Raw genomic sequence first — 19854 nt, forward strand, 5'->3', positions numbered from 1 at the left:
CGACTCTCTTCTCTGTATACATCAATGATGTCGCTCTTGCTGCTGGTGATTCTCTGATTCACCTCTACGCAGACGACACCATTCTGTATACTTCTGGCCCTTCTTTGGACACTGTGTTAACTAACCTCCAGACGAGCTTCAATTCCATACAACTCTCCTTCCGTGGCCTCCAACTGCTCTTAAACACAAATAATACTAAATGCATGCTATTCAACCGATCATTGCCCGCCCCTGCCCGCCCATCCAGCATCACTACTCTGGACGACTCTGACTTAGAATATGTGGATAACTACAAATACCTAGGTGTCTGGTTAGACTGTAAACTCTCCTTCCAGACTCACATTAAGCATCTCCAATCAAAAATTAAATCTAGAATCGGCTTCCTATTTCGCAAACAAAGCTTCCTTCACTCATGCTGCAAAACATACCCTCGTAAAACTGACCATTCTACCGATCCTTGACTTGGCGATGTCATCTATAAAATAGCCTCCAACACTCTACTCAGCAAACTGGATGTAGTCTATCACAGTGCCATCCGTTTTGCCACCAAAGCCCCATACACTACTCACCACTGCGACCTATACGCTCTAGTTGGCTGGCCCTCGCTTCATACCCGTCGCCAAACCCACTGGCTACAGGTTATCTACAAGTCTCTGCTCAGTAAAGCCCCGCCCTATCTCAGCTCGCTGGTCACCATAGCAGCACCCACTCGTAGCACGCGCTCCATCAGGTATATCTCACTGGTCACCCCCAAAGCCAATTCCTCCTTTGGTCGCCTTTCCTTCCAGTTCTCTGCTGCCACTGACTGGAACGAACTGCAAAAATCACTGAAGGTGGAGATTCCCATCTCCCTCACTAGCTTTAAGAACCAGCTGTCAGAGCAGCTCACAGATCACTGCACCTGTTCATAGCCCATCTGTATACAGCCCATCTATCGACCTCATCCCCATACTGAATTTATTTATTTTTCTCCTTTTGCACCACAGTATCTCTACTTGCACATTCATCTTTTGCACATCTACCATTCCAGTGTTTAATTGCCAAATTGTAATTACTTCGCCACCAGGGCCTATTTATTGCCTTAACTCCCTTATTTGACCTAATTTGCACTAACTGTATATGGACTTTTTTTCTACTGTATTATTGACTGTATGTTTTGTTCATTCCATGTATAACTCTGTGTTGTTGTATGTGTCGAACTGCTATGCTTTATCTTGGCCAGGTCGCAGTTGCAAATGAGAACTTGTTCTCAACTAGCTTATCTGGTTAAATAAAGGTTAAATAAAAAAATTAAAAATAAATAGTCAATTTGGAAGACCCAAGTTTTAATTTCCTGACTGATGTCTTGAGATGTTGCTTCGCTAAAGCCACATAATTTCCCCTCCCGCAGCAAAGCACCCCCACAGCATGATGCTGCCACCCCCGTGCTTCGCGGTTGGGATGGTGTTCTTCGGCTTGCATCGGCTGGGAACGCTGCGCCTCACGGACTTGCTTCCCGATTCCCCGGCTGAGTGCCGTCGCCAGGCATGAAGTGGGAAGGATGGTCTCGGGTTCCGGGGTAGTAATCGTGGGGCTATAGCAGCGGGACAGTGCATCCGGCTTGACACTCTTAGATCCCGGCTGGTATGAGAGGGAGAAGTTGAACCGTTTGAACAGCAGGGCACATTTGGCTTGCCTGGAGTTGAGGCGCTTGGCGGTGGGGAGATACTCCAGGTTCTTGTGGTCAGTCCACACGATGAACTGATGTTCTGCCCCCTCCAGCCAGGGCATCCATTCCTCCAACACCATCTTCACCGCCAGAATCTCACGATTCCCCCACGTTGTAGTTCCTTTCCGTGGCATTGAGGCGATGGGAGAAGAAGGCGCAGGGATCTAGCTTGAGGTGAAGGGCAGAACGCTGGGGCAGGACAGCCCCCACTCCGACATCTGAAGCATCGGCCTCCACCAGGAACTGACAAGATGGTTCAAGATGAATCAGGATGGGAGCTGTGGTGAAGCGATGTTTGAGGTCCCGGGTCAGCAGCTGGAGACCACGTGAACGGAACCTTGGGCGAGTTGTGTCCCGACAGTGAAGGGTTTTGAATTAATCGTCACCTTCAAAGCACTGTCCATTTGCTTGTGTTTGGCTTTGAAACAACATCCAGAACGACCATGTTTTCCACTCAGTTTCAGCCCTTCTTCAATTGATCTATTACAGTGAGGTGAGATTGAAAGTCTTGAGACTGTTTTGATGATAAATGTTTGTTGTGAGTTTAGATTGCATTTGCATTGATGTCAGTGTGGTTAGAGGGACAGTAGAGCCCTGAGTAGCAGGCCTTGAGCAACCTGATGATCATTAGCGAGTTGGATACTGCCAACGCATGTCCAGAGTGCATAAGAGGAGATAACCGTGACTCAACAGTCACGTTTAATTTAACTGCGGTCATGACTACTGGTGTGGCAGTAATACGGTCACCGACTCAGCCCTACCTCCAACCCCACATCTGCCCTCAAAAGAACCTTATTTGCTCTGGTAATGACTGGTTGTTCAATACGGACCGGAGTGATCTGTCAAGACGACGTGCTAAAAGACAGTATTTATGGGAACTCACATATTTATGAGAACATGGAAGATGAGCAAAATGAGATTCCACTCTGCATTGCCATAGGTAAACTCAGACTCTGTTTGAAACTTTGTCCAACACATGTATATCACAATTTTGAACTGGGCCTGGCACAATTTTCCCATTAACTCTTTTGCAGCATCTTTTAGTCAATCTATAACGCTAGAGATGATTCTACCTGACATGATGCCTATGACCTCAGGGGCATCTAAAGGATTGTAAACTGCTGTTATCTTTGGTTGTTGTTTAAACAGGAATGTTGTTTTCCCTCAAATGTAATCTATCAACTGTCTACCAGAAGAAAGTCAGACGCATGTGCACGTGCCCTACAAGACACATGGTTCATCAGGGTCATAGTCTTCTTCATTTGATTATATATGGGGTTGGTGCAATTTAAATATGCATTGGAATAACTATTGAAATTACACTTAAATGTTAGACCAGCTATAAGCGGTGAGTCCGATGTCATAAAGTTCACCAAGGTCAGCCCTGCTGCCTCTGCTGACAAAACGACACAGATCGATAAATTAACACGGCCTTCTCACTGCACCTGTTGCTGAGGCAGCGAGCAGTTCAATAAAATAAGTGCTTTACCTTGCCAACATTCCTCTACACTCACGCACACACACCTTGAGGATCAGAGAGAGAGAGAGATTTAGCGATCTGTCATCACACCCACCGGATCCTTCTGACTGCTACAGGGAGGGCCAGCTCCTTTAAACGTGACCACAGACACAAACAGTCTATTACTCCGCATTAGGAAGGTGTCATTAGACCTATGAGCCCTACTTGTTCGTCAAAGAAGTAGCCTGTGTGAAATGGCTAGCTAGTTAGCGGTGTGCGCTAGTAGCGTTTCAATCGGTGATATCACTTGCTCTAAGACCTTGAAGTAGTTGTTTCCCTTGCGCTACAATGGCTGCGGCTTTTGTGGAGCGATGCGTAACGATGCTTTGAGGGTGTCGATGTGTTCAGAGAGTCCCTGGTTCAAGCTCAGGTTAGGGTGAGGAGAGGGACGGAAAGCAACACTAACACAGACATGATATATAGGAAATACATTTACATGGAAGAAATATCACGATCAAGTTCACATCCATCAATATTATATTTGTATTTTTTCTTCAAAGTTCAGAAGGACAAGGTGAAGGAGGGAGGAATAGGAAGACAAAATAGAAAGTTTGATAGAGTTGGCTGGTAAGCCGGTAATTGCTCTACAGAAAGGAAAAGGAATAGAGTGGCATTGACAGACTGTGGTAAAGTAATAATAACGATCATTTTTTCCATGCGCTTTATTTACAGTACTTGTCTATTCTCTTTGCTAATCAGGGCAGAGGGAAAGGGTCACACACAGTGCAGTCTGACACATACACCATGTACGTTAATCCTTTCACAACAGACAAGCAGAACATGTCACGGCTGTTTTTGTATTTGTTTAAGATGGGAACCATGGTTCTCTGGCAGATGAAGCATGTCTAGAGAGTCAGATCCAGGTCACGTTGGATTAATGATCAGTTATTAATGCTGAATGTAGAGGAATGAGGTCATGAATCAGATAGACTACCTCATTGAGTTGTATTGATATGACCGGGCCATCAATGTTTTTTGTGCTTGATTTGTACTCTATCAATGAGATGGCAGAGAGCAGTACCTCAGTTCCCTTTGACCTCTTAGCTTCTCTGTTTTCTCATCTGGACTGGTATGCTGTTATGGTTCATTATGGACATCCTAATTGGCCACCACATTTGCTTGTCGACCATTTCATTTGTCACATTAGCTCCAACCTGAGAACACTTTCCTCAATTGACAATTATAGTACTCTACTCTATAATTAGAGGAAAGTACAGGAACATGTGTACAGGAACATGGTACAGGAACATGGGTACAGGAACATGTGTACAGGAACATGGGTACAGGAACATGTGTACAGGAACATGGGTACAGGAACGTGGTACAGGAACATGGTACAGGAACATGGTACAGGAACATGGGTACAGGAACATGGTACAGGAACATGGTACAGGAACATGGGTACAGGAACATGTGCTCCTTTCAGCTCTACAGATTCTGATCAAGTCATGCCAGATTGTTCCTGGCCCACCAGTCTGGTTGCAATCAGAGATATTTTGTTATGCTTGAGAGAGTTTTACCTGGCGAGCCACAGTAGCCTCAGGCCTGTTCCGTTTGGATTGGCTCAATGATAAATGGGTATAAAAAGCACTACAGGAGGAGTCAAGTGGAATTGTTCAATTGAATAGACAGTCAAATTGATTCTCATGTCTGTCGCTCTCATGACCTGGCCTCTAAAAGCCTTCAAGAGCCCATGGCCCCATCGACCTCCACTGGTATAATATTCCTATCTGAGGGTGTGTGTGTGTGTCTGTACATGTCTGCCTGATTTTATAGTTTCACAAGCACCACAGAGAGATCTGTTGTAACCTAAACTTGTCCATGGTACAAATGGTACATTCTAGGCTTGGGTGGTGTACCGTATATACCGCATACAGGGGTACTTTGAAATACCCACACTATGATTTTCAATACCATCCCCCCCCAAAAAGTAACAACACTGTTTTGATCTCTATTGTATGCTCCAACATTTTGGGGAAATTGTTATTTTATATTAATACAATTGCTCAGATAAATAGATTTTGTTGCACAAGTCATATTTTCTTCTCAAAAAGATGGGGGTCAAAATGATTGGCATCCCTGTTTTCAACACCTTTCAATAGCTCGCCTTGCGAGGATATTGGCACTGAGCCTTTTTCTAAAATGTTTTCTGAGATTGGAGAACAAGGGATCTTAGACCATTCATCCATACAGAATTTTTCCAGTTACTTGATAACCGTCGTCTGCACTTATGGACTGCCCTCATCAATTCAAACCACAGGTTTTCAATTGGAGTTCAAGTCCGGAGACTGAGATGGCCTTGCAAAATGTTGATTTTATGGTCAGTGAACCTTCTTTGTGTATTTTGATGTGTGCTTGGGGTTATTTTCTTGCTGGAGGATCAACTTGTTACTGCCAAGTTTCAGCCTCCTGGCAGAGGCAAACTAGGTTTTTGGCTAAAATGTCCTGGTACTGGCTAAAATTCATGATGCCGTTGACCTTAACAAGGGCCCCAGGACCGGTGGAAGCAAAATAGCCCCATAACATCATGTCTAATGACATGAAAATCGAGCTCTTTTGCTGCGCACTCCAGTGGTGGGTTTTGGTTCGAAAGGAAGATGCATATTGGTCTTTCTATAAACTAGGGTACCAGTGAGGATTTCCTACGCTGGACAGTTTATTACAGCTGTTGATAATAATCTGCCATTTAAAATATATATATAATTACGTTAAGATATCAGGGGGAAACATAGTTATTCAATAAAATTCACAAATTTATTTTAAATCTATGTTTAACCTGTTACTCCTACCCCCTACTTTTTCGAACATTCTGTTAAAAATCACGCAACATTTCAGCGCCCTGTTACTCAGGCCAGAAATATAGTATATGCATATGATTAGTATGTGTGGATAGAAAACACTCAGACGTTTATAAAACTGGTTAAATCACGGCTGTGACTATAACAGAACGTGCGTTTCATCGAAAAGTGCAGGAAAATCTGATCACTGAAAGTGGAAAAATATATCCATCCGCCACTTCAACCCATTGTTATGGGCGAACGACATTAAATAGGGCTGAGGTTGCAGTACCTACAGCTTCCACACGAAGTCAACAGTCTTGTCATTTGCCAATTCTTTGTTTCTTGGTCAAACAAACAAGAGACAGGCTTTTTCTTCAGGTCTCCGACCGGATATTTTGGTTGAGAAATACACAGACATTATTTCCAGACGGACCCCTATAGAAAACACTTTGTCTCGTGATTAATTTGATCGCTTATTAACGTTTACTAATACCTAAAGTTGCATTACAAAAGTATTTCGAAGTGTTTTGTGAAAGTTTATCGTCGACTTTTTTAATTTAAAAAAATGACGTTACGTTATAAGACGCTATTTCTTTCCGTTTATCACACAGTCTTCATAGATCGATATCTAGGCTATATATATGGACCGATTTAATCGAAAAAAAGACCCAATAGTCATTATGGGACATCTAGGAGTGCCAACAAAGAAGATGGTCAAAGGTAATTGTCAGGATTTGGCCAGGGTTGTTCCGGTTTTTGGTCACTAGATGCCCCCATTGTGCCTTTTGACCTTTTTGTTTTCCCTTGATCCCCATTATTATTTGCACCTGTGCCTCGTTTCCCCTGATTGTATTTAAACCCTTTGTTTTACTCAGTTCTTTGCTCTGTGTTTGTATGTTAGCACCCAGCCCTAGTACTCTGTGAACTCTTGTTGATCCCGGTGGACTCTTGTGGAATTCTGTTTTTTGTTCTTGTTTGTTTGTTTTTGAGTATCTTTTGAGGCTTTTTGTGCTATACCTCCCACCTTGTGGATTTACCTTTTTGTCTTGGAGGATTACCTTTGTTCTTGTGGAATTCCTTTTGAGGTTGTGGAGTTACATGTTTTCCTAAAGAACTTCACTTTTTACTTCATTAAATACACCGTCTCAAGTACTGCTGTGTCTGCCTCATCTTCTGGGTTCTGCTGACTATTCGTGGCTCAGTTGGTTTAGTGACTGTTTCTCACTCCGGAGACCCGGGTTCGTAACCGGGTCCTGACAGTAATGAATGTTTTATATTTTATTTGTGCGGTTTGTGTAGCGCCGACTATGCTAATTATTTTGTTTACGTCCCCTGCGGGTCTTTTGGGGTGTTACATGCTATCAGATAATAGCTTCTCATGCTTTCGCCGAAAAGCATTTTAAAAATCTGACTTGTTGCCTGGATTCACAACGAGTGTAGCTTTAATTCAATACCCTGCATGTGTATTTTAATGAACGTTTGAGTTTTAACTAATACTATTAGCATTTAGCGTAGCGCATTTGCATTTCCAGAGCTCTAGATGGGACGCCTGCGTGCCAGGTAGGAGCAAGAGGTTAAACCCTTATGGTTGGTATCTTGATGGATTTGTCCAAAATCGTGTGACATAAAATATTACTTTTCTGTCCTTGCATTTCTGTCAGTGTAAGTTTTCTTTATATGATATATTAAGCATTAATCAGTTAAATTAGACATTTAACTTGAACACTGTAAGAGTCCTTGATCTAGCTGTCAGACCGTTTTCTGTATAAAGATCTCAGAAATGCAGTGTAACGTAACATTTCATGTCTCCCTTATGTTACGGGGTGAAAACAGTTTTCATGCGCACACAAATCCCCCAAAATGTATGTGATTGAAAAATCGAATGCATCTTAAAACCTCTTGATTCTAGCCATCCCGGATCCGGGATCGTTAATACAGCCTCAAGCTCATTAACATAACGCAACGTTAACTATTCATGAAAATCGCAAATGAAATGAAATAAATATGCTAGCTCTCAAGCTTAGCCTTTTGTTAACAACACTGTCATCTCAGAATTTCGAAATGTGCTTTTCAACCATAGCAAAACAAGCATTTGTGTAACAGTATTGATAGCTAGCGTAGCATTTAGCATTAGCATTCAGCGGGCAACATTTTCACAAAATCAAGAAAAGCATTCAATTAAAATAATTTACCTTTGAAGAACTTCGGATGTTTTCAATGAGGAGACTCAGTTAGATAGCAAATGTTCAGTTTTTCCAGAAAGATTCTTTGTGTAGGAGAAATCGCTCCATTTTGTTCGTCACGTTTGGCTACCAAAAAAAAACAAATTATTTTTCCCAAATTAACTCCATAATATCGACTGAAACATGGTAAACGTTGTTTAGAATCAATCCTCAAGGTGTTTTTCACATATCTCTTCGATGATATATCGTTCGTGGAAGTCTCCTCTCTCCTCTGAATCACATGGATGAATGCTTACAGCTGTAGATTGCGCACCAATTTCGACAAAGGACACCGGGCGGACACCTGGTAAATGTAGTCTCTTATGGCCAATCTTCCAATGATATGCCTACAAACACGTCACAATGCTGCAGACACCTTGGGGAAATGGCAGAACGTGTAGGCTTGTTCAGGGCGCATTCACAGCCATATAAGGAGACAATGGAAAACAGCGCCTCAAATTTTGCTCATTTCCTGTTTGAAGTTTCATCTTGGTTTCGCCTGTAGCATCAGTTCTGTGGCACTCACAGATAATATCTTTGCAGTTTTGGAAATGTCAGTGTTTTCTTTCCAAAGCTGTCAATTATATGCATAGTCGAGCATCTTTTCGTGACAAAATATCTTGTTTAAAACGGGAACGTTTTTTTCATCCAAAAATGAAATACTGCCCCTAGTGTTCCAAGTGGTTAACTTGCAAAATCGAATACTTCGAAACCGAGAGGCACCTTACCTTGGTTCTTCAATAATTATGTATAATACTTGTTGGATGTGCATTTGGTGTTGAGCTGTTTAATTACGCCATGGTATTTTCACACATCATCTGATACAGAAAGGACTTTTCTGAATGACAGCCATGTGACCGCATGCGATGCAACAACTGCCAAAGTGTTGGAAAAAAGTTGTGTGTGAGGAATGTCCATAATGTTTGTGTTTCAGTTGTTACGCAAGCGAGTTATGCCTGGATCCACATTTTTTATAATGTCCCTAGCGAATTGATGTTGATCATCTGTTGTTGTCTGCTTGATTTACAGCAGAGTCTCGTTAGGTCTAACTGAGAAAGCGTCAAGGTAATGAGTTCCTGTTTTTATGCCTCGGATTGGACACAGAGTCTACTGTGCGCAATCATGTAGGATAGACTATTATGCAACACCCAATGCTATTCCTATTAATTATTCTGGATATAATGACAACAAATTACTTCCTAGTGGGCTTCTTCACCATATGATCTACTAATGAGATGACGACAAATACATTTGGGTTTCCATGTTACACCTGCAATTTTAAACAACACAAAGGCCTTGAGGTAGCCTACTTGAACTCAGAAATTAAAGTACTGGAATAGGCCTACCTTGAAAATTAGACATTTCCTCAATTTGATGCTTGAAAAGTCCTTGTAATTATTGTAGGCAATTTATAAGTTCTCCTGCTCCATAATAAATATCGGTGATGATTTTTTAATCAGTTTTTGTGAGAGACGTGGCCACTTGTTTGTTTCCCGCAGCTTCAATTAAAGGGTGTTGTGCTATTCTGTTGCGGTAAAACTATGTTCGCTAATTATGAGGGTGACAACATCATCTAATTCTGGCTTCAACATGGCTTTCCATACAAATCCTTCCATCACAAAATGAAATGTTTTTGGTTGCTTTTTCATGATAATAACAGCGATGGTGGGCATCAAATGGTGAGATTAATTCTACCACTATTCATGGTTTTATTATGTGTGCCTGCATTGGCCACATAGACTACAGAAAAATCGCCATGCATCCAATTTATTTAGTCAGGCAAGTCCACATTATTCTCACATTTTAGAATGTAATAATAATTTGTATATCAATGCATTGGAAAGGCTTTAGAAAATATATATATTTATAACCGTGAACAAATCAAATTTATTTGTCACATACACATGGTTAGAAGATGTTAATGCAAGTGTAGCGAAATGCTTGTGCTTCTAGTTCCGACAATGCAGTAATAACCAACAAGTAATCTAGCTAACAATACCAAAACTACTACCTTATAGACACAAGTGTAAGGGGATAAAGAATATGTACATAAAAATATATGAATGAGTGATGGTACAGAGCGACATAGGCAAGATACAGTAGATGGTATCGAGTACAGAATATACATATGAGATGAGTATGTAAACAAAGTGGCATAGTTAAAGTGGCTAGTGATACATGTATTACATAAAGATGCAGTAGATGATATAGAGTACAGTATATACATATACATATGAGATGAATGATATAGGGTATGTAAACATTATATTAGGTAGCATTGTTTAAAGTGGCTAGTGATATATTTGACATCATTTCCCATCAATTCCCATTATTAAAGTGGCTGGAGTTGAGTCAGTGTAGAAGTACGGAGACTTGATTACACACAGGTGGATTGTATTTATCATCATTAGTCATTTAGGTCAACATTGGATCATTCAGAGATCCTCACTGAACTTCTGGAGAGAGTTTGCTGCACTGAAAGTAAAGGGGCTGAATAATTTTGCACGCCCAATTTTTCAGTTTTTGATTTGTTAAAGAAGTTTGAAATATCCAATAAATGTCGTTCCACTTCATGATTGTGTCCCACTTGTTGTTGATTCTTCATAAAAAAATACAGTTTTATATCTTTATGTTTGAAGCCTGAAATGTGGCAAAAGGTCGCAAAGTTCAAGGAGGCCGAATACTTTCGCAAGGCACTGTATCATCATATCACCAGAATAAGACTATTTACTTATTGAAAGGAGCATCAAACTCATCTCCTGGCACTTTTACCACCCTATGCAGTTCATCGTCATTAATTTCATCTGTAGCCTAATTAACAGTTGCAGTGGGAGGACCACACAACATATTATCACATAACTCCAAGTTTACTTCGATATGATGGTTATTATATTAATATTTGTGCATAAAAGCATTTCCACCACATTTTTCACACCATTTTTTTAGACACAAAAAGATCCCACCTTGTCCAGCGTATTTTGATTTGTCGACATTTGGAAAGTTTACCAACAAATTTAGCTGTTTCCATTAGGCTTGTCGTGACATTTTTTGTCAAACATACTTTACCCCCATAAAAAGGTTGGATGAAACTTGGTTAATGTCATGCCATTTTGAGGATACTGGAATTATATCTTGAATGAATGTGTGCATGCCTACAGGAGACTTGAAGTAGCCTAATCAGATTACAACATTGTGACTGGTTGTGTTTATGACACATAATAAAGTTTCATTATTAATATTTAGGCTATATTAAAGCGTTAGCTTCTATGTGCACTGGGATAGTCACGGCACCATTCTGTATCCCTCTGGCCCTTCTTTGGACACTGTGTTAACAAACCTCCAAACGAGCTTCAATGCCATACAATACTTCCGTGGCCTCCAACTGCTCTTAAACGCTAGTAAAACTAAATGCATGCTCTTAAACCGATCGCTGCCCATACCTGCCTGCCCGACTAGCATCACTACTCTGGACGGTTCTGACTTAGAATATGTGGACAACTAATACCTAGGTGTCTGGCTAGACTGTAAACTCTCCTTCTAGACTCAAATTAAGCATCTCCAATCCCAAATTAAATCTAGAATCGGCTTCCTATTTCACAAACAAGGCCTCCTATACTCATGCTGCCAAACATACCCTCGTAAAACTGACTCTCCTACCGATCATTGACTTCGGCGATGTCATTTACAAAATAGCCTCCAACATACTACTCAGCAAATGGGATGCAGTCTATCATAGTTATCACTTTGTCACCAAAGCCCCATATACTATCCACCATTGCGACCTGGTCCTCGCTAGATATTCATAGCCAATCCCACTGGCTCCAGGTCATCTATAAGTCTTTGCTAGATAAAGCTCCTCCTTATCTCAGCTCACTGGTCACCATAGCAACACCCACCCGTAGCACGTGCTCCAGCAGGTATATTTCACTGGTCATCCCCAAAGCCAACACCTCCTTTGGTTGCCTTTCCTTCCAGTTCTCTGCTGCCAATGACTGGAACGAATTGCAAAAATCACTGAAGTTGGAGACTCATATCTCCCTCACTAACTTCAAGCATCGGCTGTCAGAGCAGCTTACCGATCGCTGCACCTGTACACAACCCATCTGTAAATAGCCCATCCACCCAATTACCTACCTCATCCCCATATTTGTTTTTAGTTTTTTTTTCTGCTCTTTTGCACAACGGTATTTCTACTTGCACATCCTCATCTGCACATCTATCACTCCAGTGTTAATTGCTAAATTGTAATTACTTCACCACTATGGCTTATTTATTGCCTTACCTCCTTACTTCATTTGCACACACTGTATACATATTTTATATTGTGTTGTTGACTGTACAATTGTTTATCCCATGTGCAACTCTGTGTTGTTGTTAAGCTTTCCTAAATAACTGGCCTGCTTGGAGCATGTGGCCACATTATTATAGGACGATTTGGTAGAATGAAAATATGCAACAGGCATCTCACTATCAGAAGTGAGAATAGAGCCAGTCTGACCTGCTACTGGGACTTTCTAGACTTTATAAACTGTGGAGAGTAGAACCACAACTGATCCAAATGGAAGGAAACATTTTTGTGCCGTTATTCAAATGACATTTTCACTGCAGCCTAGAGGAGAATTTTGTACTCACTTGAAAACAAAAATTAAATTATTCATTGCATTGTGGTGTTTGTTATAGACAAGTCTAGGAAGGATAATTGTATTGTCCCTTAACAATATCAATAGAGGAGCTTTTTGAGTTCTTTAATGCGCAATGATACACCTGGCCTCACCACTGCCTGTCAGCTATTTCTATTTGTTCGTTTTGATATTATATTGAACTTTTATGCAGCTTTGAATGCTTTTATGTGTGGTGTGATTGGTAGTTAGCCTATTGCAGATCTTGACATCCACCTATCAATATTGTCACTGTGAATGGTGGATAGAGGGCAGGATAGACAGTTAGATTGGTAGACTATATTGACCTGTGGTATAGTCAAAGTTAGCATGTGGAAAAGCATAGTGCATAAGGGAATTTCCAAAGCATCTTAATATAGAAGAGGCCATGCAAACAGGTAAGAACATTTGGCTACTATGGCAGAAATGATATAGTAAAACCTACAAAAGAGCGAGTGCAAACCGGGGGGGGGGGACTCTACCCTCCCCTATGCAACAAAACAAAGTTAGACAACCCTCCCCCATTTTGGGCCACCCCCTAACCCCCTTACAGTAAATGTCTTTACTGTCCCTAACTTGCTAGCTAAGTTGCTAGCTTGCATGATCAAGCTTCTTGGTTACAGCAGAGACAATCAATCCACTCCTACATTTACATTTAAGTCATTTAGCAGACGCTCTTATCCAGAGCGACTTACAAATTGGTGCATTCACCTTATGACATCCAGTGGAACAGTCACTTTACAATAGTGCATCTAAATCTTAAAGGGGGGGGGTGAGAAGGATTACTTATCCTATCCTAGGTATTCCTTAAAGAGGTGGGGTTTCAGGTGTCTCCGGAAGGTGGTGATTGACTCCGCTGTCCTGGCGTCGTGAGGGAGTTTGTTCCACCATTGGGGGGCCAGAGCAGCGAACAGTTTTGACTGGGCTGAGCGGGAACTGTACTTCCTCAGTGGTAGGGAGGCGAGCAGGCCAGAGGTGGATGAACGCAGTGCCCTTGTTTGGGTGTAGGGCCTGATCAGAGCCTGGAGGTACTGAGGTGCCGTTCCCCTCACAGCTCCGTAGGCAAGCACCATGGTCTTGTAGCGGATGCGAGCTTCAACTGGAAGCCAGTGGAGAGAGCGGAGGAGCGGGGTGACGTGAGAGAACTTGGGAAGGTTGAACACCAGACGGGCTGCGGCGTTCTGGATGAGTTGTAGGGGTTTAATGGCACAGGCAGGGAGCCCAGCCAACAGCGAGTTGCAGTAATCCAGACGGGAGATGACAAGTGCCTGGATTAGGACCTGCGCTGCTTCCTGTGTGAGGCAGAGTCGTACTCTGCGGATGTTGTAGAGCATGAACCTACAGGAACGGGCCACCGCCTTGATGTTAGTTGAGAACGACAGGGTGTTGTCCAGGATCACGCCAAGGTTCTTAGCGCTCTGGGAGGAGGACACAATGGAGTTGTCAACCGTGATGGCGAGATCATGGAACGGGCAGTCCTTCCCCGGGAGGAAGAGCAGCTCCGTCTTGCCGAGGTTCAGCTTGAGGTGGTGATCCGTCATCCACACTGATATGTCTGCCAGACATGCAGAGATGCGATTCGCCACCTGGTCATCAGAAGGGGGAAAGGAGAAGATTAATTGTGTGTCGTCTGCATAGCAATGATAGGAGAGACCATGTGAGGTTATGACAGAGCCAAGTGACTTGGTGTATAGCGAGAATAGGAGAGGGCCTAGAACAGAGCCCTGGGGGACACCAGTGGTGAGAGCGCGTGGTGAGGAGACAGATTCTCGCCACGCCACCTGGTAGGAGCGACCTGTCAGGTAGGACGCAATCCAAGCGTGGGCCGCGCCGGAGATGCCCAACTCGGAGAGGGTGGAGAGGAGGATCTGATGGTTCACAGTATCGAAGGCAGCCGATAGGTCTAGAAGGATGAGAGCAGAGGAGAGAGAGTTAGCTTTAGCGGTGCGGAGCGCCTCCGTGATACAGTGAAGAGCAGTCTCAGTTGAATGACTCGTCTTGAAACCTGACTGATTTGGATCAAGAAGGTCATTCTGAGAGAGATAGCGGGAGATTTCAGGATCCCTGCTGCCTAAATTAGTTTTGTGTGTGCAGCACAACTGTGAGTAGCCTTTTAAGATAGGAGCTGGGTTCTCTGTCCTTGCAATTAGTTTGTTTGATTGTACTTGTTAGCTAGCATCCACTATGGGAATTAACTAGTCATTTGTTAGCCTTTGTAAACATTTTTTAAATATCGCCAACAACAAAACAACGTTGAAAATAAATACGTCCTTCTGTGCACTGCCGGTAATATGTATAACCCATTAAAGAACAGGAACGCTATGAACATCTGGATACCGCCCAACCCCTGAATACATTCACACTGAAAACAGTTTTGAGGGTTTGCCTTCATTAGTTGAAGGTAATTAGCACAGTTCTATGCCTTGTTATTTTTTCTTTCTTCCTCAGGTTAAATGAGAATAGACTGCAGGCCAAAATGTACGTTTTATTTTGTTGTGCTGAGCCAACAGTGTGTTGTTATCGTCAATATATGACATAATCATATCATAAATTGTCTGTTGTTCTTGTCCTGAGGGTAGTTGTGTGCTGAGAAGAATGTGCTTCTTCTCTACGTCCCTGGCCCTGTATCCTTAATGCTGTTAAATTGTACTGAAAGTGCAAGATTGGGTTTTCAATTAGTTGAATTTATATTGATTTATTCATAGATAGTTGCCTTATTGTGTTGTGTGATACCACCCTTCTGCCCCTCAGTTGTTGGAGTACATGGGTAAAGGGAAAAGCATTGTGGATGTGGGTTTGGCCCAGGCCCGTCTACCCCTCAACACACGCTGCCACTACTATGAGCTGGAGATCACTGATGCAGGAGAGAAGTGCTACATCGCCCTGGGACTGGCACGCAGGGTACGTGTCCTTATCATATAGGAAAGTAAGCAGCAGAAATGCTATGCTAGCAGGGCATGCAGGGGCCAGATTGGAGCCAACTCTAGCACTGATATCAAATTGTATTAGTCACATGCGCCAAATACATCAGGTTTAGACCTTGCAGTGAAATGCTTAATTACTAACCAACAATGCAGTTTTAAAAAATACGGTTAAGAATTAAAGTAACAAGTAATTAAAGAGCAGCAGTTAAATAAAAATAGCGAGACTATATACAGGGGATACCGGTACAGAGTCAATGGGCGGGGGCACCGGTTAGTTGAGGTAATATGTAGAGGTAGAGTTATTAAATATGTAGGTAGAGTTATTAAAGTGACTATGCATAGATGATAACAACAGAGAGTAGCAGTGGTGTAAAAGAAGGGGGGGCAATGCAAATAGTCTGGGTTGACATTTGATTAGATGTTCAGGAGTCTTATGGCTTGGGGGTAGAAGCTGTTTTGAAGCCTCTTGGACCTAGACTTGGCGCTCCGGTACCGCTTGCCGTGCGGTAGCAGAGAGAATAGTCTATGACTAGGGTGTCTGGAGTCTTTGACAATTTTTAGGGCCATCCTCTGAAACCCCTTGGTATAGAGGTCCTGATTGGCAGGAAGCTTGGCCCCAGTGATGTACTGGGCCATTCGCACTACCCTCTGTAGTGCCTTGGATTTTTCAACACCGATACCAATTTTTGGAGGACCAAAAAAGCAAATACCGATTAATGGGACAATTTTTAATGACAATTACAAAAATACTGAATTAACACTAACTTAATACGTAGATTTTATTTATTTAGTCTCAAATAAGTAATGAAACATGTCCAATTTGGATTAAATAATACAAAACAGTGTTGGAGAAGAAAGTAAATGTGCAATATGTGCCAAGTAAAAAAATGAATGTTTAAGTTCCTTGCTCAGAACATGAAAACATATGAAAGCTGGTGTTTCCTTTTAACATGAGTCTTCAATATTCCCAGGTAAGAAGTGCTAGGTTGTAGTTATTATAGGAATTTATAGTGCTGTTTCTCTCTTTACCATTTGTATTTCATATACCTTTCACTATTGGATGTCATAAACTATGCTGTGCTTCAAGCATTGCAAAGTCCTGCTGGCAAACGTAGGAAAGTGCTGTTTGAATGAATGCTTACGAGCCTGCTACTTCCTACCACCGCTCAAGTCAGACTGCTCTATCAAATATCAAATCATAGACTTAATTATAATAAACACACAGACATACGCGCCTTAGATCATTAATATGGTCAAATCCAGAAACTATCATTTCGAAAACAAAACCTTTATTTTTTCAGTGAAATACGGAACCATCCCGTATTTTATCAAACGGGTGGCAATACTAAGTCTAAATATGGCTGTTACATTGCGCAACCTTCAATGTTATGTCATCATTTTGTAAAATTCTGGCAAATTAATTACGGTCTTTGTTAGGAAGAAATGGTCTTCACACAGTTCGCAACGAGCCAGGTGGCTCAAACTGCTGCATATACCCTGACTCTGCTTACACTGAGCGCAAGAGAAGTGACACAATTTCCCTAGTTAATATTGCCTGCTAGAATGAATTTATTTTAACTAAATATGCAGGTTTTAAAAAATGTTGATTTGAATATTGATTTTAAGAAAGCCATTGATGTTTATGGTTAGGTACATTGGTGCTACGATTGTGCTTTTTTCACGAATGCGCTTTTGTTAAATCAGCATCAATTTGGCGAAGTAGGCTGTGATGATAAATTAACAGAAACCGCATTGATTATATGCAACGCAGGACAAGCTAGTTAAACTAGTAATATCATCAACCATGTGTAGTTAACTAGTGATTATGTTAAGATTGATAAGTTTTAAGATAAGATAGGATATGGAGGGCAAGGGAGAGCTTTGTATGCGTCTCTGTGTGTGAGTAATGGTGGTCCAGAGTTCCCCCCCCCCCCTCTGGTTGCACATTTTAACATGCTGATAGAAATTTGGTTAAACAGATTTAAGTTTCCCTGCATTAAAGTCCCCGGCTACTAAGAGCGCCTCCTCTGGTTGATCAGAATACAGCTCATTCAATGCTGTCTTAGTGCCAGATTCTGACTGTGGTGGTATGTAAAACAGCTACGAAAAGTACAGATAACTCTCTTGGTAGATAATGTGGTCTACAGCTTATCATGAGACATCCTTGGATATCGTGCACCAGCTGTTATTTGCAAAAGTACATAGTCCGCCTCCCCTTGTCTTACCAGATGCTGCTGTTCTATCCTGCCAGTACAGTGTATATAACCAGCCAGCTGTATGTTGATAGTGTCGTCGTTCAGCCACAACTCTGTGATTCATAAGATATTACAGTTGTGAATGTCCCATTGGTAGTTTAATCTTCCGCGTAGGTCATCAATTTTTTTTCTCCAAAGATCGCACGTTTGCGAGCAGAATGGAAGGAAGTGGAGGTTTATTCGATTGCCTACGAATTCTCAGAAGGCAGACCGCCCTCTGGCCCCTTTTTCTCCGCCTCCTCTTCACACAAATCCCGGGGATCTGGGCCTGTTCCCGAGAAAGCAGTATATCATCCGCATGGGGCTCGTAAGACTTGTTAAAAGGGGAAAAACGATTCTGCCAATCCGTCGTGAGTAATTGCAGTCCTGATGTCCAGAAGTTATTTTCGGTCATAAGAGACGGTAGCTGCAACATTATGTACAAAATAAGTTAAAAAATAAGTTAGAAACAACGCAAATATACAAACAAAAAACACAATCGGTTGGGGACACGTCAAACGTCAGCCACCGTCTCCGACCCCATAAAGTAAATGTGTGCTCCAAAGACAGTGGCCACTCCTTCGTTGCCCGGGTGGTGTGTTTGGGATCATTGTCATGCTGAAAGACCCAGCCACGTTTCATCTTCAATGCCCTTGCTGATGGAAGGAGGTTTTCACTCAAAATCTCACGATACATGGCCCCATTCATTCTTTCCTTCACACGGATCAGTCTCCTGGTCCCTTTGCAGAAAAACAGCCCCAAAGCATGATGTTTTCACCCCCATGCTTCTCAGTGGGTATGGTGTTCTTTGGATGCACCTCAGCATTCTTTGTCCTCCAAACACGACGAGTTGATTTTTTACCAAAAAGTTATATTTTGGTTTAATCTGACCATATATCATTCTCCCAATCGTCTTCTGGATCATCCAAATGCACTTTAGCAAACTTCAGATGGGCCTGGACATGTACTGGCTTAAGCACGGGGACACGTCTGGCACTGCAGGATTTGAGTCCCTGGCGGTGTAGTGTGTTACTGATGGTAGGATTTGTTACTTTGGTCCCAGCTCTCTGCAGGTCATTCACTAGGTCCCCCCGTGTGGTTCTGGGATTTTTGCTCACCGTTCTTGTGATCATTTTGACCCCACAGGGTGAGATCTTGCGTGGACCCCCAGATCGAGGGAGATTATCAGTGGTCTTGTATGTCTTCCATTTCCTAATAATTGCTCCCACAGTTGATTTCTTCAAACCAAGCTGCTTACCTATTGCAGATTCAGTCTTCCCAGCCTGGTGCAGGTCTACAATTTTGTTTCTGGTGTCCTTTGCCAGCTCTTTGGCCTTGGCCATAGTGGAGTTTGGAGTGTGACTGTTTGAGGTTGTGGACAGGTATCTTTTATACTGATAACAAGTTCAAACAGATGCCATTAATATAGGTAACGAGTGGAGGGCAGAGGAGCATCTTAAAGAAGTTACAGGTCTGTGAGAGCCAGAAATCATGCTTGTTTGTAGGTGACCAAATACTTATTTTTCACCATAATTTGCAAATAAATTCATTAAAAATCCTACAATGTGATTTTCTGGAATTTTTTTCCTAATTTTGTCTGTCATAGTTGAAGTGTACCTATGATGAAAATTACAGGCCTCTCTCATCTTTTTAAGTGGGAGAACTTGCACAATTGGTGGCTGACTAAATACTTTTTTTGCCCCACTGTATAACACCGACACACCATCTGTTGTACAAATTCTAAATGTGCATTCAATATACAGTTGAGGTCTGAAGTTTACATATACTTAGGTTGGAGTCATTAAAACT

The 19854-nt window shown here is 42.0% G+C and overlaps 1 protein-coding gene across 2 annotated transcripts in view; it reads left to right on the plus strand.

Annotated features, from left to right (window-relative positions):
* Positions 1-19854, plus strand: part of LOC124031209 (SPRY domain-containing protein 3-like) — a 77911-nt gene that overhangs the window by 47604 nt on the left and 10453 nt on the right. The window contains exon 7 of one of the 2 annotated variants that reach the window (XM_046342181.1): positions 15639-15788. The exons of the other annotated variant lie outside the window; for it this stretch is intronic. Coding sequence (XP_046198137.1) covers positions 15639-15788 — 150 coding nt within the window. The remainder of the gene's footprint in view (positions 1-15638; positions 15789-19854) is intronic. 2 annotated transcript variants of the gene reach the window in all.

The sequence above is a fragment of the Oncorhynchus gorbuscha genome, linkage group LG03 (assembly GCF_021184085.1).
Source record: "Oncorhynchus gorbuscha isolate QuinsamMale2020 ecotype Even-year linkage group LG03, OgorEven_v1.0, whole genome shotgun sequence".
Taxonomy (NCBI): Eukaryota; Metazoa; Chordata; class Actinopteri; order Salmoniformes; family Salmonidae; genus Oncorhynchus; species Oncorhynchus gorbuscha.